We start from the raw sequence: 22,906 nt of genomic DNA, 5'->3' as shown, positions 1-22,906 counted from the left end.
AATGAGTCGTCTCACGACGAATCACTGGATTCCGAGAGTACCGCCGTTGACTGCACTGGTGATAAAAATGTTGCCAAGTGGAAGTTAAATTTCAACGGACAGGGTGATCCGCGCAGTTTCATCGAACGCGTTGAGGAATATAAAAGATCTTATGGCGTTTCAGATGGAAATTATTTGTTTCTGCATTTCATCTTTTTACAGGCCGAGCATTGTTATGGTACAGAGGCAACAAATGTCAAGTTTCGTCTTGGTCAGAATTGAGAACTTTATTTTTAGAGGAATTTGATGCAGTAGATTATGACTACAGGTTGCTAGGTGAAATTCGAGCAAGAACACAAGGCTCTGAAGAACCTGTGTCTATCTATTTCGCTGTAATGTTTGGCATGTTTTCAAGGTTGTCAACACCACTTTCCGAAGAACAAAAGTTACAAATTTTATTACATAATATTCGCCCTTTTTACTCAGAACAATTAGCTCTTGTTGACATTAAGTCTGTCGCAATGTTGAAGGAAAAGTGTCGCAAACTAGAGGCTGCGAGGCAGCGTTCCGCCTTATTTTCTGAGCCTACTAACAGTAAGGCAACTTTAAGTTCAGAGTTTGCTTACAAACAAGTGACAAAACAGATAAACACACTTTCAGTCACACCTGCACCTAAGGTTGATACAAGTAAAGGCACTGATTTTACGAAAACAAATAAACAACTATGTTACAAGTGCGGCAAGGGTAACCATTCCTTTAAATTTTGCAGGACAGTTCCGAAATTTATTAGATGTTTTTCGTGTGGACGTCAGAACTTTACAGTAAAGACATGTCCAAGTTGTAGTAAAAAGGCGATTAGTAAACCCGCTCCGGACAAAAATTCAAAAAACTAATTAGTAAGAACTGTGCAGAGACACAAGTAAATAACTTGGTCATTAACAACAAAACATCCCTTTTACCTGACACAGTTCTGTATTCAGTGGATAAACGAGACTTTAGGCCACATTTAAAGGTTTTTGTTGACGGGTTTGAGATTACAGGTTTACTAGATTCCGGTGCTTGCGCGTCAATTTTGGGTAACCAGGCGCACAAGGTTTTTTTGAGATTCGGTTATAAATTGCATAGCAGTATTGATACCACATTTTCAGTGGCAAATGGAGACAACTTGATTGCATGGGTTATATGTTTATTCCGATTACTTATAATTCCGTAACTCACATAATAAAATTTTTTGTAGTACCCTCTATAATAGCGGATGTTATTTTTGGCTGTGACTTTTGGAAAACATTTCAGTTAGCCCCTGGCATTTTTGATAATTTAGAATTAATTAAGGCACCTTCTCAATTTTACAATATTTGTGCGATTGATAATAAACAAATTCATACCATCACTTCTTTTGAAAACTTATCATCTCAACAGAAAGAATTAGCCCAGTCTGTAGTAAATAAATTTTTAGATATTTCTTCAGAGAAAATTGGATTGGGTAGAACAAAATTAATTGAACATGTTATTGACACCGGTGATGCCTTGCCAATAAAAATAAAACAATATCCACTTTCTCCCGAAAAGAAGGAAGCTTTAAGTAAAGAGTTAGATAGGATGCTGGAAATGGACGTAGTTACTCCGAGTGAAAGCCCTTGGAATAACCCAGCAATTTTAGTGAAAAAGGCAAATGGAGACTGGAGATTTTGCCTAGATTGCAGGAAATTAAATTCAGTGACAAAGGGGGATTCATACTCAATACCGTACATTCCACAAATTCTAGATAGCTTGAAAGAGGCAAGGTTTTTATCATCGATTGATTTAAGTTCAAGTTTCTGGCAAATTCCGTTAGCTAACGACTCTCAGGAAAAAACCAGTTTTACAGTTCCTGGTAGAGGGTTATTCAAATTTAAAGTCATGCCGTTTGGCCTATGCGGTGCACCAGCACGACAGCAGAGGTTAATGGACCAGTTATTTAATCAAAATTTTTGTAGTGATATTGAAAATGGAATAGTATTTTGTTATATAGATGATATTGTTATTTGTTCTGCTGATTTTGAAACCCATTTAATTTTATTAAACAGAGTTCTGGATAAACTAAAAATGGCTCAACTATCCATAAATTTTGATAAATGTAATTTTTTTCGAAACTCTTTGAAATATTTAGGGTATATAGTGGATGAATTTGGTTTACGCACAGATCCTGGAAAAGTTGCCGCAGTTTTGAACTTTCCGACCCCAAAAACTGCACAGGAGGTAAAGATTTTCCTAGGCACTTGTTCTTGGTACAGGCGCTTTATTAGGAATTTTTCAACCATCGCTGCACCACTCAATAGACTAACGAGTAAAGGAAAGAACGCACCTAAATTTGAGTGGAGCGAACAGGCAGAGGTAGCATTTAATACATTGAAGAATGCGTTGGTAACCGCACCTGTTCTTGCGGTACCGAATTTTGAAAAACCATTCAAAATACATTGTGATGCTTCTGCATATGGTGTTGGCGGTATGCTAACGCAAGAAACCGATGGTTGCGATCATCCCATTGCGTATGTCAGTAGGAGCCTAAATAAAAACGAAAGGAATTACAGCGCGACGGAACGCGAGGCTCTAGCTGTGATTTTTGCAGTGGAGAAATTTCAGGCTTATTTTGGTTCCAAGCCAGTCACAATTATCACAGACCATGCATCCCTAAAGTGGTTCTTAAATTTAGAAAATCCCTCAGGACGACTCGCCAGATGGGGTTGTAGATTATCACAGTATAATTTTGTTATCGAACATAGGAAGGGTTGTGATAATGTAGTTCCGGATACCTTGTCGAGACTCATACACGTAGATGTAGTTGGTGATCGTAATGATAACTCTAGTCAACAAGTTTTGGTAGATGACTGGTATGACAAAACATTTAATGGCTGTAAAATCAATCCAGCAAATTTTCCGAATTTTAGTATTTTGAACGATAAACTATATCGTTACAGTAAATGTAAATACCAGCTTCTCAGTGAGTTCGACTGGAAAGAGGTAGTCCACAAGAACGACATCCTTAGAATTATGCAACAAAACCATGCAGATGCAACTGCAGGTCATTTTGGTGTGTTCAAAACTCATCGCAGATTATCCCTCAGATATTTTTGGCGTGGTATGTATAAGGACGTGGTTGAGTACGTTAAGAATTGTGATACTTGCTCTGCGTATAAACACACGACATCAGCCACTCCAGGTCTGCTTGGGAAGCCTAAAGTCTGCGAGAGACCTTTTCAGGTCATTTCGGCTGATTTAGTCGGACCTTTGCCTAGGTCTAAATCAGGATTTACATTTCTTTTTGTGGTGACGTGTTGTTTTTCGAAATATACAATGTTGTTTCCGTTACGGCGTGCCACAGGTGCCGCTGTTGTTAAAGCGCTAGAGAATTTTGTATTTTTGAACCATAGTGTTCCAGAGACTGTGATTGTGGACAATGGGTCCCAATTTACAGGATCTGAATTCCGTAATCTCATTAAGCGTTATAATATTCCGAAATTACACTACACACCACTGTACACTCCGCAAGTTAACCTTGTTGAGAGGTACAATAAGGTTGTTATGACTGCTGTAGCCGCTTTTGTGAAAGATAACCACAGGTCCTGGGACGAAAACCTGTACAAGGTCCAGTTCGCCATAAACAGTGCGGTTAATGAATCCACTGGATTCTCCCCGTTCTTCCTTGTCCACGCTAGAGAACCGGTTTTAAATGGTTCCTTCTATAAGGACACGGATAAGGAGTACGAGGCCGGAATTCCAAGGGAGGAATACGCAGGAAAGTTTGGAACTTTGGAGGACATATTTGGTCAGGTTAGGAGAAATTTGTTTCAGGCTCATGCAGAGTATGCAACGCATTACAACTTAAGGCGTAGGTCTGCAAGCTATTCTGTTGGGGATATAGTGTGGAAAAAGACCTATCCACAAAGCGACGCTACAAATTTTTTCGCAGCTAAGCTGGCACCTAAGTATGAAAAGTGCAGGGTTGTCAAGGTTTTGTCACCTTTGGTTTATGAACTAGTTAGAGTAGCTGACAACCACCCAATAGGCACTTGGCATATTAAGGATATTAAGAAGTAGATATTTGCCATTACTTAGTTTGGTCTAAACTGTTTGAATATTTAAGTTATCAATATTCAATTAGGAATTTGAATGAGTGTAGTGATGTTCTGAGTTAACAGTTACATTACCATGGTTCAGTTGAGGAGGAATGTAGTGGATGTATGTAGGGATGAATATGTGATGATTGGAATGCTTGTGGTAGACCAACCGGTTGAGAAAGTAAAAATGCAAATATCGTACTTTGGGGATAACGAAAAGGGGGGGGGTTTTGTGTTTTGTTTTCGTTTTCCTTCTAGATAATGGATCATTTCTGTTATTTTTCCGATTCTGTTCCGAGATCTATTTTCTAGGAGAGTTATTTCGTTTTTTTTTTCTCATATTCCGATTTTGATTCGGTTTTATTTTTCCGAATGGGATAGAGAACGGTTGCCATATCAGATGGACCCGTTCACAACCAGTTTTTCCGTATTTGTTGAGTAACAAATATTAAGATGGTAGTTTAAAAGAGTGAACCACCGTAGGCCTAGACGCATTCTATCAGTCAGCTGAAGAATGATGCCAAGATGTTTCCACTCAAGTGTCTTAGACACCATGAAGTTTTTTTGTATATATTCTTTTTAGAAGTTAGGGTTGTGTAGTTAAGTATAATGTATAAAACCTTACACTGTTTTCAGTATATTTATTTTGTTAGACAATTTTCCTTGTTAGTAGTAGATGTGCGTTCACGCGTAACTTCTGTGTTTTTTTTGTTTGTTTGTTTCAGGCAAATTGTTAGTAGTTGTTGGATGACGCTGAGGGCAGCGTGGTTCAACCTGTTGAACCTTTTCGTAGGAGGGGAAGTATTGTGACGTTGTAAATTTTGAACTACTAACGAGCGTTTCGCTTTTAATAAAAATCAATTTTGTTCAAAGTATGTTGGTGCCACCTAGCATCAAGGTGCAGAACTACGCGTGGGTCGATGTTCAGAGTTCATTCGAGCCACAATAGATGGCGTTTGCTTCGTTGTCAATTGTCGTAAAAATAAAACAAATAATTAAATAAAACCATAATATCATTTGTTTATTGTTAAGTCATTAACAAAACGGTTCTTATAATATATCCTTAGGTTCCGCAAATATTCAAAAATGAATTGGCTTCATGATCAAACTAAATGAGAGCGGCCACACTCGGGTTGCGTCTGGCAACACCGATTGGTGAGATTTAGAATTTTTCTGGAGTCAACATGTGAAGACGAATTTTTTCGTTCCAGGAAAATCTCACTCCTTTTCGCCCATGGCTTCGCCTGGGAAAATACAATAGTTATAAATTTAGTCATCCTAACGTATTACAATGTTTCATCAATTATGTTCCAGTTATTTTACCTTCCCAAATAAATGAGGATAATGGGTTGTGGGTGGACTCCTGAAAACCATTGGTGGCCAGGAGTTCAATAGGGTTTCCGTTTGCGTTTCCGTTTTTAGTTTTCGGTTTTCCGTTTTTCGCTTTCGTTTTCCGTATTTATTTCTTTTGCACATTCACGTTGGCAACTTAATTTCTATGGATAAGACTTGGTGAAAATCTTTGTAAGGAAACATTTCGGTTGTGAAGAATCAAGTTAAATTGAGTTTTGGATCTTGGCCGATGCCGTCCAGCTACATTGCAGTCTTCGCACCTACAAGTAAGCAAATGTTTGTATCCTGGAACAGTTTAGTGAACCTTCTTAGTGTATGTGTACAGTAAGAACCCTGTCTTTACTACTGAGCTTTTATTTTGAAACAATTTTATGAATTTTACTGTGTCATTGTCTATTCCATGCCAATGGCATCTTAAATTTAAAACATAGATTTTATGTACTATCTACCTAAGGCATTCTAATGTATCTAAATTAAGTCTTGGCATTAAGCTAGAATAACTAAGCATTATTAGCCATCATTATGTATTAAGCGACCCCGGTAAAAGTTACATTAAAAACAATTTTGCCTAACATCTAGCAAATTTCATTTATAACACCTCATATACATTACAAGGGAGTCGACGGCTAGCTTCTATTCTTTACTAGGTAGATAGATCAAGTAAGTAAAATTATTTTTTTTTCCTCTAATCTTTGTAAGGTGGTAGATTATTCCGTATCCGGGTATATTTCTATTCCGCCCAATTTACCACCCTTACACGATGTCAGAATCTAGTGGATTAAAAAGTATAAAGGCTTTTTACACCACCCTGAAATAGGACGTCCTAGGTAGGATGAAGGGAAAGGTTAGTACTTTTTTACACTATCGAAAGATTACTGATACGATTGATTTTATTATTATTAATTTCGCCTGTATGACTATTCTTTAAATTAGGCCTTCTAATAAATACGCACAGAAAAAACCCCTTGAAGTTTTACTTCAAAACACCTTTAGGTATTTAGAATCGTTTCATCTGAAAATTAAAAGAAAGAAAAACATTTTTGTAAAGTTTGACATCACCTAGGAAAGCACTTTTCAAGATTTTTTATAATAAAAGAAAGACCTGAATCAAATGAGCATATTCCAAAGAAAATACTTGCTTAATAAGTTTCGTTTAGAATTCAGTAGAACGAAAAATCGGCCAAGTTCGCACTTCGTCAGACTCGCGCACCGAGGGTTCCGTACTACACTTTCGACATTTTGCACAATATTTCATTAAAATAAATAAAAATCTGTTTTCGAATGTACAGGTGAAACCCTTTTACATGATTTTTGAAAATTGAAAATACTAATTATTATTTCACGACCACAAATTTTTTTTTGTATGATGTAACCACAAATTCACGGTTTTCAGATTTTTACCCTAATGTCTGCTATAAGACCAACCTACCTGCCAAATTTCATGGTTCTAGGTCAACGGGAAGTACCCTGTACTGTACTTGACAGACCGACAGACAGACAGACAACAAAGTGATCCTATAAGGGTTCCATTTTTCATTTTGAGGTACGGAACCCTAAAAATGGTGTGCCAAGTTAAATTAAGTAGCTACAATCTACAAACAAACCTCAATAGAAACTTTAATACCTCAGGGACTCGAAGCGTTGCTTCGTTCAGATTTTTAAGTTTTAACTACCTCTTTAACTTGATTTTTTCCAGTTAAAAGTGTGTTGGACTCTTAGGGCCAGTTGAATATCAGCCGGTTAAAGTATCATCATCATGATCAACCCATCGTCGTCTCACGACAGAGCACGGTTCTCCTCTCAGAATGAGAAAGGGTTCGGCTATAGTCTACCACTTTTTTAGCGGATGTCTACGTCATAATAGCTATCTGCATGCCAAATTTTAGCCCGATCCGTCCAGTAGTTTGAGCTGTGCGTTGATAGATCAGTCAGTCCTTTCCTTTTATGTAAAGAATTATTTATCCATCTACTAGCTTATGCTCGCGACTTCGTCCGCGCGGACTACACAAATTTCAAACGCCTATTTCACCCCCTTAGGGGTTGAATTTTCAAAAATCCTTTCTTAGCGGATGCCTACGTCATAATAGCTATCTGCACGCAAAATTTCAGCCCGATCCGTCCAGTAGTTTGAGCTGTGCGTTGATAGATCAGTCAGTCCTTTCCTTTTAGGTAAAGAATTTATCCATCTATATTCTATATGTGTGAGAAGACTAACATACATGTTTTGTCCCCAGGCTACTCCTCAGTGATACCCGGCTACCCTCGCTACACCATGTTCGGTGAACGACGTCATGGTATATACAACCTTCGGATAGTCAACGTCACCCTTGAAGACGATGCCGAGTACCAGTGCCAAGTCGGACCAGCGCCGAAACACAAGGTCATACGAGCCAACGCGTCGCTGACTGTTATATGTGAGTACCCCCTCTTTTTTATTTACTGTCGGTTAGTAAAAATATTACTCATTTATAATTTTTTTTAAAGTGGTTTACTAAAAAAAAAATTTTTTTTAAATTGCTTACAATAAAACTTAAAGCTAGCCTTATCTAAATATAATAAAAAAAATAAGTGTATCCTAAACTTTTTTAGCGCTAAGACTAAAAAGTAACTTTCAGACATATTAAAAATTGTAGAACCTGCAAGATTCGAACCTGAGTGTACCTAGGTAACGCCTTTGACCACTAGGCCACGGTTATTGTATTGTAAAGTACGACCTTTTCCTAATAACCATAGTAACGTGAAAATATAATATCATCGATAGAAGATTTGAACGTTGTAAAAGTTTAATAAAAATTACCTATGCCAATATAGGTATAGTCGGCGACAGGTAGAGTAGAGAGTGGCAATTGGGCTATGAAGTGGGGAGAATTGCCATTTCATCCGATCGCGTATTATAGGTACAAAAGCAAAGGCAGAATTGCAATAAAATAAACGGAAAACCTCTATAAAGCTCCAAATAGCACTAAAAACAAACGCAAAATGAAAAATCTTCAATAAGCATTACCTAAGCGCAAAATCTTGTACCAGAGCTGGGGTAGGGCGTATAAGGGCGCAAGAAGGGCGCTTTATATGTAAGCTTAACCCCGAGATGAATCGAGCGGGCCTGATATGTCTAGGATCTCGGTTTATGAGGGTAAAGGGTTGTCTTGATAGCATTCTGAGGGCATGCGCCTTGGAATATCGATAAGTGGACGAGACACGAGTATTTTGACCGTTCAGCCTTGGTTGTAGTAGTGCATACTGCAAATACCGATAAGAGTTGAAACTGAGCGTCACGCACACTATAACAATGTGTAGGTACGTGTGCACGCACACAAACATAGCCAAACGGTCTTCGTGAAGTAGAATATCAGCTATAACTGTTCAATAGGGAATGATATACCGAGCACTTACCCTTTGCGCCAGCTGCAGCATAACACCCTGGGCCCAGGTCTTCTGTGTCGATAGCACCCTATTTTCACATATATATTGTCTTGAAAATAAAGGGGTCACTGGTTTCAGTTAAATCACAATCACAACACATCGATTGAGTCCAGATTCCAGAAATTAATTTGTTTTGCACTGGAACGCGTGCTTATCAATTATTGCAGTCGATCTGAGAGATATGATGGCGCCGAATGGCCAATCAGAAGGACGCATTGGCATGCGTTGCATCGGCGCTAGGGGGCGCTCGACAAACCAACCCAATGAACAAATACGAAAATAAATATGAGATAAATTTGCTAGAAATAAATCCTCCAAATTATGTTGACTTTAAAATATTATATTCTGTTCCAGTACGGAACATGCCGCTCGCCTTAAAAGAACGTAGATCTTTTAACTAACTTTATAACTAAACTTAACAAAACTAATGAACTTAATAATTAAAAAAAATAATGGTTAAAACTAAATAAGTATATGTTTTAAATTTAATTTTAAAATAATTTTGGGAAAATTGAATTATTGCTCAGGTAGAGGGCAAATTTTAACGACAGGACGTTTGAAAAGGCCGTTGCCGTATTTCAACGTTACAACTCGCGTTACACCGTCCAATCCAGGATGAAGGGCGTGAACTCGAGCCAGGCGCCATTGCAAAGGAGGCAAATTATCGTCACATACTACGACAACAGTGCCTTCACGAATAGGAGGGCCGTTATTATGAAACCACTTGTTACGCTGTTGAATCTCATGCAAATATTCGCGGCTCCAACGTTTCCAGAAATGTTGGACAGCTTGCTGTACCCAACGCCATCGCGTAAGCCTGTTAGGTGGGACATCTATCAGTGAAACATCAGGAATGGCAGTGAGGGGTTCACCTATAAGGAAGTGTCCTGGAGTTAGTGGCAAGGGATCTGCGGAATCCGCACTTAATATGCAAAGAGGACGCGAGTTCAGTACGGCCTCAATTTGACACAGAAGAGTATGCATTTCATCATACGTCTGAGTTCGTGTGCCTACGACGCGATGCAAGTGATGTTTAAAGCTTTTAACTCCACTTTCGAAAATTCCACCGAAATGGGGGCTATATGGGGGTTGGAAGTGCCACGTGATACCCTGTTGTAGGGTTTTATTGTTCAATTCATTTTGGACAGAATCTGAACGCAAAAAATCGTACAAATCTCTTAGTAAGTTGTTACATCCAACGAAATTTTTTCCCCCATCAGAAAATACGTCCTTACAAATTCCGCGACGTGACGTCATACGGCGTAACGCAGCTAGAAACGCATCTGTAGTTAGTTCGGAAACTATTTCTAAATGTACGGCCTTGACGGACATGCATACAAAGACGGCGACATAGCATTTAATTATTTTTGCATTACGGACCTTGTTAGCGCGCACATAGAAGGGACCCGCGTAGTCAACGGAAGTTTTAAGAAATGGACGTTCGGGTCTCACGCGTGAAGCGGGCAACGTACCCATGGGAGGCTGAGGTCGCACCGGGCGCGCACGAAAGCATTTAACGCATTGATGTATTCGCCGGCGAATCGCATCTCTGCTAGATAGTATCCAATAATTTTGATATAAGAAATACTGCACCGTTTGAGGACCAGCATGCAAAAGCACGTTATGTGCATCATCAATTAATAAGTCAGTAAATACGTGTTTCTTTGGTAGAATCAGTTGATGTTTCGAGTTGTAAGCTAGTAAAGATTTATGCAGTCGTCCGCCGACACGTAAGCATTTATTATCATCTAAGAAAGGATTTAAACGTTTTAATGTATTGGAAGGACAATGTCCTTTTGATATTTTAATAATATCATCACTAAAGGTCGTTGTTTGAACAATTTTGATCAGACGGCTCAAAGCAAATTTAAACTCCGGAACAGATACATGATTGGAAAACGAATCTTTATTTTTTTTACATTTATGGTAAAACCGGAACACAAGTGCTACTACACGTACTAATTTTCCCAAAGAGGAAAATCTTGAAAATAAATCAAAATCTTCAGACTGTGTGATCGTAGATACCGTATTCAAGGCGACAGGTAAGTTACGTTTTTCCTCGCTTGTATTGCTTATAACTTTTGTTACAGGCCAAAAGGACTCATCCATCGAGAGCCATGTGGGTCCTTGAAACCATAAAGTGTGTTGCACAAAGGTTTCTGGTAACATACCGCGTGACGCACAGTCTGCGGGGTTGTCAGCTGACGGCACGTGACGCCAACAACTAGCCGGGACGTGGCTTAGTATTTCGCTCGTGCGATTTGAGACAAACGTTTTCCATTCGTGAGGTGATGAACGTAACCATGCTAACACAATGGATGAATCTGACCACGCATAGATATTCTCAAAATTAATACGACCGCTGTACAAATGAACGATCTTATCGATAAGTTTCGATAAGAGTAAGGCAGCCATTAATTCAAGACGCGGGATTGTCAGTCGTGGTTTTAAGGAGGCGACTCGCGTTTTACCGAGTAAGAGAAAGATGTGAACTTTACCGAGTTCATCAATGTAACGTAAATAAACACACGCCGAATATGCCTTTTCAGAGGCATCTGAAAAGCCATGTAAGTGGATTACACTATTCACGCCAGTAAGAACGTGGCGTGGGATAGACACGTTGGATAGGGTTTCCAACTGATTAAGAAAGTTTAACCAAGAATCAGAGATATCGATAGGCAGACTATCGTCCCACCCTACGCCTGATAGCCAAAGCAGTTGCATTAAATGTTTAGCATATAACGTTATAGGAGAGAGCCAGCCCATTGGATCGTAGATTTTTGCTATTTGAGAAAGTATGTTTCTTTTAGTGCACTGCCGGGACGAAGCCTTTATGCTAAAGGTGAAAATATCCGCATTAGGATCCCACTGTAATCCTAGCACCTTGGTGGTGGTATCGTTTTCCATGCCTGCAATAGACACGATTTCAGGCCGCTCGCCATGAGAGTCAGAGGGCTGGGCAGTGGCGACTATGGCTGATGTGTTGCTATGCCATTTGCGTAATTCAAAACCGGCTGACTTACACAGTTGAATTAATTCGGTTTGTAATATGAGAGCCTTTTCAACGGTGTTCTCACCTGAGACAACATCATCAACGAACACGTCATTATTTAAAACCCTTGACCCGATAGGGAAGCGGTCTGCTTCGTCGTTTGCGAGTTGCTTTATAGTACGCAAAGCAAGATACGGCGATGCATTAACTCCAAACGTGACTGTACGTAGGCGATACTCACATATAGATTGTTCAGGACCGAATCGCCATAGAATCCGTTGGAAGTCACGATCTGATTCACGAACTAAGATATAGCGATACATTTGTTTGATATCCGCTGTAAAGGCGATTCTGTGAAGTCGAAATTTTAAAAGTACATCTATGATGTCTGGGTGAAGTTTGGGACCAGTTAGTAAAACATCATTAAGCGCCAGACCATTGCTGGACTTGCTGCCGGCATCGAACACAATTCTAGTGCGTGTTGTGCTGGAGTCTTTGAATACGCAATGATGAGGGATATAATATGTTCGATCTGACGTAGTAGTATCATTTACTAGCTCCATATGATTTGAGTCTAAATATTCCTGTAAACACGCGTGATATGCAAGTTTCAATTGTGGGTTGCGTTCTAATCGATATTCTAATTTTCGCAACCTCGCCAGGGCTGTATCGCGCGAGTTACCAAGACGTGGTGCGTCAGGTTTGAATGGCAAAGCCACTACGTACTGCCCTGTTTTGTCCCGAGTGAAAGTATTTTTATATAGGTCTTCACACATACTTTCCTCTCGTGTCATGGACCGTTGTTCAGGGAACGATTCAAGCTCCCAAAATCGCTGTAAGTAATTGTCGTTATTAAAGGAGCTCAAGCAAGCATGAATATTGCTTGAACATGAACTAACACATGCCCGCGGGGGGATGGAATCGAAGGAGAGTTTTCCTAACAACAAGTAGCCGAATACACTATTTATAGCTATCGGCGTACCAGGTGGACCCGAGATAGTGTTGCCTAGTAGGATTTCTGATAGTACATCTGCACCCAAGATTACCTCCACTGGTTGCGGGGTATGAAAGTTAGGATCTGCCAAGGTAAGATTTTTGATATGTGCCCACTCAGTATTAGGTAAAGGTACACTAGGCATTTGTGAAATAAGTTTTGGTAATATCATTGCATCAATTGGTATGACTGGTTTGTTTTGATTTCTAGGGGTGATATTGAACGAGACTATCCCCCGTGGAAAGACAGGTTGGTCATCTCCAATACCGAATACCGGTACGTTTATTGTCCGTCGCGATAGACCCAACCGCTGCGCGCCAGCTTCAGTGATAAACGTCCCCTGACTACCCGTGTCGAGCATACAGCGAACGGTCCCGCGGTCGATGCCGTCAACACGCACGTTGACGAGTGCAGTTGATAGCAATACGATATGAGAGCGACCCTTAGAAGCCGTGGAGCAAGCATTTATATCGCCGGTATTGTCTTCATAATATTCAGAATCACAATTAGCGGCAACCGGGAGCGAGGAGCCGGTATTGCATTCCTCCATAGAAGCATTGTTATCGTCGGGTGTAACACCTACAGCTGTCGAAACAGTGGGTTTTTTTTTGAGATAAACAAATCGCACTACTGTGACGATTAAAACAGTGCTTACAAACAAAGCTACTCTTACAGTTTTTCCTTTCGTGTTCCAGAGATAGGCAATTTTCACAGACGTTTTTTCCTTGTACAAATGCATATCGATCTTGTGGAGAAAGATCTAAAAACTTTTTACATTTATATAGGTGATGAAAGTCACCGCAACAAATACAGACCTTATTATTATGCGCATAAGGTTGCGATTGGCTAGCGGACTCATTAACGTTAGCGGGATACGAACCGCGCGCGATGCGACTCGTGTGAGTCACAGGCACGGTGGGTCGGCCAGCGGAGGCGACGGCGGCATTACCGCGCGCTTGTGAGCTACCTACTAGGTTATCGATAAATTTTGATTGACCCGTAATTTCACACGCAGCGAGTTCGCGTTCAAGAAATTGAATGAGAATATAAACGTTTGGAATTTCAGATGGACTAGCCAACGAAAGTTCAAAACGTTTTCGCACGGAATGCGGAATTTTTCGTAATAATAGATTAAGCAATATAAAACTCCAATGTTTTACAGGAAATTGCATCGTCTCTAATGCCTTTATATTTTCTTGATAGATATTTAACAATTCCCGAAGGCAAGATATTTTTTCTGAACATGGTTTCAAATCCAGAATTTTATTTATGTGTTTTGATGCGATAACTCGTTTATTGTCGTAACGAGACACCAAAGTATCAACGGCAATTGTATAATTATCTTCCGTTATAGGAATAGATTTTATTAAGTTATACGGTTCACCCTTTAAAGTAAGTAATAGGTATCGGAATTTTTCCACTTCCGTGTAGGCAAGGTTGTCGTGTATTAAGGAACAATAAAGATCGTAGTAAGACTGCCAATCGGTTGATTCACCCGAAAATGATGGCAGGGGAAGTTTTGGTAGTTTATCGAAATGGGCACTAGAAAATGATGGGCGTTGTAAATAGATGCTAGATCGTCTACGCTCCTCATCCGTTTTTTTTAATTTATTTGAGTGTTTTAAAATTTCAAAGTAACAGTCATTAAATTCATTGCGAATGTCTAGTTGTTCATTTTTATCAAAACACTTTGCCTTCATTAAAGTTCTCTCGATTTTAGTTTGAATTTTTATAAATTTCCGATGTTGAGCGGTTAAGTCAGGTAATCGCGCACGAAACTGTTCTTCATCGGAAACTAGATCTAGTGTCCTTCGTAGCTCCGAAATAATTATTTCTCTTTCATAAATATCAAACGCTGCGGCGTCGGCCATATTGCGTAGGTAACAAAATGCACCGAATTCGAACGCGTGGGGATTGATAGTTTACGGAAAGAACACAAAGTATTTCTAGAAAACACAACCTGGAGGTTTATAATGCGGTTCGAGGCACCAAAAAATATATGTTCAATAGGGAATGATATACCGAGCACTTACCCTTTGCGCCAGCTGCAGCATAACACCCTGGGCCCAGGTCTTCTGTGTCGATAGCACCCTATTTTCACATATATATTGTCTTGAAAATAAAGGGGTCACTGGTTTCAGTTAAATCACAATCACAACACATCGATTGAGTCCAGATTCCAGAAATTAATTTGTTTTGCACTGGAACGCGTGCTTATCAATTATTGCAGTCGATCTGAGAGATATGATGGCGCCGAATGGCCAATCAGAAGGACGCATTGGCATGCGTTGCATCGGCGCTAGGGGGCGCTCGACAAACCAACCCAATGAACAAATACGAAAATAAATATGAGATAAATTTGCTAGAAATAAATCCTCCAAATTATGTTGACTTTAAAATATTATATTCTGTTCCAGTACGGAACAATAACTATAAGTGACCTTGGTACTGTGACTTGCTTAAAGATATCTAAATATATAAAAGGAAAAGGTGACTGACTGACTGATCTATCAACGCACAGCTCAAACTACTGGACGGATCGGTCTGAAATTTGGCATGCAGATAGCTACTATGACGTAGACATCCGCTAAGAAAGGATTTTTGAAAATACAACCCCTAAGGGGGTGAAATAGGGGTTTGAAATTTGTGTAGTCCACGCGGACGAAGTCGCGAGCATAAGCTAGTGTATGTATAAGCTTAACCCCGAGATGAATCGAGCGGGCCTGATATGTCTAGGATCTCGGTTTATGAGGGTAAAGGGTTGTCTTGATAGCATTCTGAGGGCATGCGCCTTGGAATATCGATAAGTGGACGAGACACGAGTATTTTGACCGCTCAGCCTTGGTTGTAGTAGTGCATACTGCAAATACCGATAAGAGTTGAAACTGAGCGTCACGCACACTATAACAATGTGTAGGTACGTGTGCACGCACACGAACATAGCCAAACGGTCTTCGTGAAATAGAATATCAGCTATAACTATAAGTGACCTTGGTACTGTGACTTGCTTAAAGATATCTAAATATATAAAAGGAAAAGGTGACTGACTGACTGACTGACTGACTGACTGACTGACTGACTGACTGACTGATCTATCAACGCACAGCTCAAACTACTGGACGGATCGGGCTGAAATTTGGCATGCAGATAGCTACTATGACGTAGACATCCGCTAAGGAAGGATTTTTGAAAATACAACCCCTAAGGGGGTGAAATAGGGGTTTGAAATTTGTGTAGTCCACGCGGACGAAGTCGCGAGCATAAGCTAGTGTATGTATAAGCTTAACCCCGAGATGAATCGAGCGGGCCTGATATGTCTAGGATCTCGGTTTATGAGGGTAAAGGGTTGTCTTGATAGCATTCTGAGGGCATGCGTCTTGGAATATCGATAAGTGTGCGAGACATGAGTATTTTGGTTTTGGAGTAACTAAGTGACGATGAAAAACGCAACTCAAGTAGTCCAATCTGAAGTTGCTACATGTCGGTTTGCGCAAGTCATAGACTAAGGATTAAATACACAAGGCCGGATGAGATCTGTTTTTAGGGTTCCGTACCTCAAAAGGAAAAACGGAACCCTTATAGGATCACTTTGTTGTCTGTCTGTCTGTCTGTCTGTCTGTCTGTCTGTCAAGAAACCTACAGGGTACTTACCGTTGACCTAGAATCATGAAATTTGGCAGGTAGGTGGGTCTTATAGCTGGCTTTAAGGGAAAAATCTGAAAACCGTGAATTTAGGGTTAGATCACACAAAAAAAATTAAATCGTGGTCATGAACTAATAATTAGTATTTTCAATATTCGAAGTAAGATAACTATATCAAGTGGGGTATCATATGAAAGGGCTTTACCTGTACATTCTAAAACAGATTTTTATATATTTTTATGCATCATAGTTTTTGAATTATTGTGCAAAATGTCGAAAAAATACGACTGTAGTACGGAACCCTCATTGCGCGACCCTGACTCGCACTTGGCTGGTTTTTTATACAATGTGCAAGTAAGCGCCTCTTGTTCAGATTGGACTACTTAACTTGTCTTGCGCGCTCTATACTGTGTCTTATTAGATGTTTTGTACATAAAACAATAAACTTGGCGCACGACAGTGCGTGAATAGCCAAGTTCCTACCGCAAGCAGTGTGTCCATTTACACGAAACATTTCGCATTGTTTTTACCCCCAATTAAGTTAGAAGTAGCACTATTCTAGCTTCAACTACGAGTATTCTAGTTCACAACGTAATATTACTGTTACACGGGTTGATTTGCTTGGTGCACTTATTTACCTATTAAATATTATACCTCTCCATTCCGCTTATAGTGCTAAAGCTAAAGCTAGAACAAACCTAGCTAGAACCACAAACGTTTGCTATAACTCGTATAAAGCATAAACGTCAATGTACAGTACGCGGCAGAAAGTAATGTACATCGACCTTTAGAAAGAGGTAGCGGTTTTGTAGAGCATTGGCTCTGTCGTTGAGACCGACAAAACGTCACATAGGTATGAGTGACAGAGACAACGCTCTTCAAAGCCGAAACGTCATTCTAAAGGCCGATGTACATTACTTTCTGACGCGTATTGTAGACTGGCCCGTGGTAAAATATGCGGCACAAAAGCGGCGTTGAGACACATTTCGGATGTTCGAAGAATCCAGTTTTGGCCTCAAAAACTACAAATTTGTTTAGTTATTTTTTTTAATATTATAATAATTAAAGATATTGTTTAGTGAATCAAAACACGATTGGCACAATTTGGCTCGTTACAAAAAAATCGCGAAGTTTTCCCAAAATACGTATTTCTTACACGACCATTAGGAGAAAAACCAGTTTTATTCGATTGATATAAAACCAATTTCAATAACATTTCGTATTTACATTCAAATTTTAATACACTAAAAGATTACGGTATTGTTTTATGGTAAAAGAGTATGTACTACTATGAAACACTATATCTTGTAGAACATTTATATCGCTGGTATAAATATAAAGTAAATCATCGACAAATACAAACAATATTTCACATCACTATACTTCACTAAAGCTGTCATAAGAAACGCTTTCATGCATACGTAGAAAGATAAGCTGAAAATATCAATCGATATCGATATCTATCGATTAAACTTAACGACTCATTTATTAGCCAGTATGTAAGTTTTTATAATAAGCTTCCAGAAAACGTATTAGAGAAGTCTCTCAACACGTTCAAAGTTTACAGAAAACCTAAACCTATTGAAAAATCCTGCTACAATGTAAAGGATTATTTAAATGAAAGGAAAGCTTGAGAATAAGTTTACCAATTCACGGTTTTCAGATTTTTCCCTTTACTTCTGCTATAAAACACCTGCCAAATTTTATGATTCTATGTCAACGGGAAGTACTTACCCTAGTAAGTTTTCTTGATAGGCGATAGACGGACATACAGACAGACAGGCTGGCAACGAACTGATCCTATAAGGGTTCTTTTTTCCTTTTGAGGTGCATCATCATCATCATCATCATCAACCGATAGACGTCCACTGCTGGACATAGGTCTCTTGTAGGGACTTCCACACGCCACGGTTTTGCGCCGCTTGAACCCAGCGGCTCCCTGCGACTCGTCTGATGTCGTCCGTCCACCTAGTGGGTGGTCTTCCAACACTGCGTTTTTCGGTGCGATGTCGCCATTCTAGCACCTTGGGACCCCAACGTCTATTGGTTTTATGAACTATGTGCAATGCCCATTGCCACTTCAGCTTCGCAACCCGTTGAGGTACGGAACCCTAAAAAGGAATCGATACTATCGATAGGTACGCGTGTCCCATCCCTACGACCTCAATAATACGATGGCGACTATTTTACGAGAGAGCCTTTTATTCAAATTCGCTAGTTCCGTATCCAATAAGCAATAGGGTCTGATATATTTCTTTCCGACCCTTGTAAGTATTGCGTTTTGCTATTGACGCTCCTTTTTTTTGAATTAGATTATACTAGCTTATGGCCGCGACTTTGTCCGCGTGGACTACACAAATTTTAAACCCTTATTTCACCCCTTAGGTGTTGAATTTTCAAAAATATTTTCTTAGCGGCTGCCTACCTCATAATAGCTATCTGTATGCCAAATTTCAACCCGATCCTTTTAGTAGTTTGAGCTTTGCGTTGATAGGTCAGTCAGTCAGTCAGTCAGCCACCTTTTCCTTTTATATATTTAGATTATACTAGCTGATGGCCGCGACTTTTTCCATATTTACTACAAAAACTTCAAACCCCTATTTTACTCTCTTAGAGCGATCACGCACTCATCCGATCCTAGTAAGAATAACAGGAACATCACAGTGATTTGCCATGCTTAAAATATAAAAAAACCGACTTCCAAAATCACTACAAAGTAAAAAATAACTTCAGCTTCAACTAAGCGAGCTTCACGCTTTGATTTCTAGTTTCTTTTATTATGCTCGCCCGACTTCATTCATACACGTGTAGAAACAAAAGTTATTTCTTACTTTGGAAGTCGGTTTTTTTAAGCTTTCTAGTGTAAGTAGTCATTGCGTGGTACCTAAACTATCAATTCACCGGCCAAACTTTCCAAATCCACACGGCTTAGGAGTTCAGTACCTTGCAGCATCAGGATTGAGGAGGTGTATCCAGAAACTTTTATAGGACCACCACGGAAACATCCCCTGTTGATCAAAAATAAAAGTTAAAAACAGGCCGAATTTGAGAACCACCTCCTTTTTTGGAGGGCGGTTAAATATAAGTTAGATTTAGTTCAATCATCGCAGATATAAATCTAGTCTTGCATAAAAATTGTATATATATGTATATATGCCTAGCCTTTTCCCATGTTAGTTGGGGTCGGCTCTCCTAACCATATTTCTCCAAGTTGTTCTATTTTGGGTCGTCATGGGGTCAATTTGGGCTGTTTTAAGATCGTTCAATATGACTGACATCTAGCTTTGTCGAGGTCTTCCCCGTCGTCTGGGTCCAGCGCTAACATTGATTACACTTCTGGTCATGTGAATCTCGGGTCTTTTCATAACATGACCGTACCACCGCAGGCGTCTCTACAAGAGTTTATCTTCAATTGGCGCTACTTTAAAGGTGCCCAGAATATGCCTATTTTGTACCTTATCAAGTAAGGTAACTCCACCTGCCCATCTCAACATTTTCATTTCAGCTACGTGCAGCCTAGAGACCTGGGTTTTTTTTAGAGGCCAACACTCCGAGCCGTAGATTAGAGCAGGACGAACAGCAGTCTTATAAACTTTACCTTTAATATGAATAGGCATCCGTTGATCGCACTTTAATCCAGAAAGTTCCCTCCATTTCATCCATCTTGTGCATAAAAATTGTATGAGTTACCAAAAACAATTTGTTTGAACAAAGTATTAAATTGCCCTAGCTTTGCCCCGCGGTTGGTTGTACAAGTGCAAATATGCCCGGTCTGTATGCAAGAGTTTGTCTTAAGGTGACGCAGTACGCTCGACCGACTCTGTTTGCTTTTCACTTGACATTGTATGAGAAAGGTGAGAGGCACGACGATTTTCACCGAAATCGAGGGTTTAGGAAAAGTATTTTTGAGAAAAAACTACTAAGTTTATGTTTGCAAAGTATAGTTATTTCAACTAATGAATAAATAAACTATGTCTAATGTTATTTTTCTTTAGAATTTTCATACCCCTAACCTTATTTACGCCCAAAGTTGTCATAAATTTAGTGTTAAAATAGGAATCTTTTGAGGCTCGTAACTTTAAAATCAAGATTTTTTCAGTGTTTCATATATCAATAAACCTAGATAATGAGGAGATTAATCGATATAATATTTAGTTTTGAGCGTACAGTATCAAATAATGTAGTAATTACCCTCCTACGTTTGTATGAAGAAAGCACCGTCCCGAGCCCCCCAAAGCAAAGCGGAAGTTTGGTTGCGTATAGTTTTCAAGGTTTTTGGCAAACTGCACTCGTTTATTTGGCATATATTATGCTCTGCATATAGTTTTGAGAACTTATTTCGGGAATTTCGAATGAAAATTATGAAATAAGTTCCATATATAGGTACCTACCACATAAACGGATGGTATGTTATACCTGACTATTCTTATACTATGCCTATACATTGTATGGAATACATACGCGTACGAAACGCTTTGCGTCATCATTCCTTATACTATGCCTATACATTGTATGGAATACATACGCGTACGAAACGCTTTGCGTCATCATTCCTTATACTATGCCTATACATTGTATGGAATACATACGCGTACGAAACGCTTTGCGTCATCATTCCTTATACTATGCCTATACATTGTATGGAATACATACGCGTACGAAACGCTTTGCGTCATCATTCCTTATACTATGCCTATACATTGTATGGAATACATACGCGTACGAAACACTTTGCGTCATCATTCCTTATACTATGCCTATACATTGTATGGAATACATACGCGTACGAAACGCTTTGCGTCATCATTCCTTATACTATGCCTATACATTGTATGGAATACATACGCGTACGAAACACTTTGCGTCATCATTCCTTATACTATGCCTATACATTGTATGGAATACATACGCGTACGAAACGCTTTGCGTCATCATTCCTTATACTATGCCTATACATTGTATGGAATACATACGCGTACGAAAGGCTTTGCGTCATCATTCCTTATACGCATGGCTAGGGTCTGGAATACTCTTCCGAGATCAGTGTTTCCTGTCAATTATAATCCGGGTATCTTTAAAACAAGAGCGAATAGGCACCTTCAAGGCAAACGCGTCCCATCTTAGGCCACAATCATCACTTCCCATCAGGTGTGATCGTGGTCAAGCGTGCGCCTATATCGAATAAAAAAATAGGATTTGATTTTTCTAGTTAAAAATCTGGACATTACATAGTTGGTTTTTTCCCCGGAAAGATAAAGTTTCCACGCGATTTTTTAAAATTATAATTTTTTAAATTCTTTCTTATTAGGTAGATACGAGTTTATGTTATTAAGAAAACGTACGTTTACAAAACCTTGTCTTTTTAGAGCTAGCGGTTTGAGCTGTTTGTTGAATGTGTCAGTTAGTCAGTCAGTTCAAAAATATTTTGAAAAAAATACGACTGCTCTACCATAATATAGTTTTTTTTTATACCCAGTGTCACTCCGGATAATTGATGAATTCTAGCGATACCCTATAAATCCAAATATGTACTGGCATTTAGAAGTTATGGTTGAATAAAGAAACTTACATACCTACATAAAATAAAAAAATAAAATAAAATAAAAATCTTTTTTATTCGTATAAACTTTTACAAGTACTTACGAATAGTCGGATGCATCTACCACTGGTTCGGAATGCCTTTCCTACCGACATACACATATACATACTACATGAACCCTGAGAACATAACTATCCTATTTTCGGGCAGCCGTGTAATCAATAAGCCAACAACTACAATATTAGTAGTTATTAACATGTAGAAAGCAAATGTACCGATCTTAACCCCCGTTTCCTCCCAACCAATTACAACCTTTATACAAACCCGAAGATATTTCACCAACCCCTTTCAACCCCCGGGCGATTTTATAAATATTTTATAAAGGTAAGGGTCGTAATTTTGGACTAACAGTGAAACTTTTATAAAACGAGAGATCGTGGTAGAGAGAGAAAGCTATTTAATTGCTACATGCTAAAAAGAGAGGGGCAATACCGGGCAACAGAAGCGTAGCGTGGGCTATTGTTATGGACGTGGGAAGTCGCAACAGCGAGGCCTCTTTTCTTTCGTTCCCAAGATCTGCCCAATAGATTATTACTAAAACTGCTTTGACAGGCCATACCGACCTACTCATGATAGTGGAAAAAATATATAAATGCGCGGTGGGAGAATATTGCAAAGCAGTGTAGATTTGATAGCTTAGTGGTTAAGACGTCCGCCTTCTTTTCAAGAGGTTGAGAGTTCGATCCCGAGCACACACCACTTACTTTTCGGTGTCATGTGCGTTTTTAAAACAATTAAATATCACTTTAACTGTGAAAGAAAACATCGTGAGGAAACCTGGATGCCTGAGAGTTCTCCATGTTCACAAAGGTGTGTGAAGTATGCCA

At 39.3% G+C, this 22,906-nt stretch overlaps 1 protein-coding gene across 1 annotated transcript in view; it reads left to right on the top strand.

Moving 5' to 3' along the window:
* Window positions 1-22,906, top strand: part of sns (sticks and stones) — a 345,229-nt gene that overhangs the window by 64,014 nt on the left and 258,309 nt on the right. The window contains exon 4 of the mRNA XM_069507275.1: window positions 7,664-7,843. Coding sequence (XP_069363376.1) covers window positions 7,664-7,843 — 180 coding nt within the window. The remainder of the gene's footprint in view (window positions 1-7,663; window positions 7,844-22,906) is intronic.

The sequence above is a fragment of the Maniola hyperantus genome, chromosome 25 (genome assembly GCF_902806685.2).
Source record: "Maniola hyperantus chromosome 25, iAphHyp1.2, whole genome shotgun sequence".
Taxonomy (NCBI): domain Eukaryota; kingdom Metazoa; phylum Arthropoda; class Insecta; order Lepidoptera; family Nymphalidae; genus Maniola; species Maniola hyperantus.
Note: the sequence above shows the minus strand (reverse complement) of the source record. Positions and strands in the feature narration are given on the sequence as shown.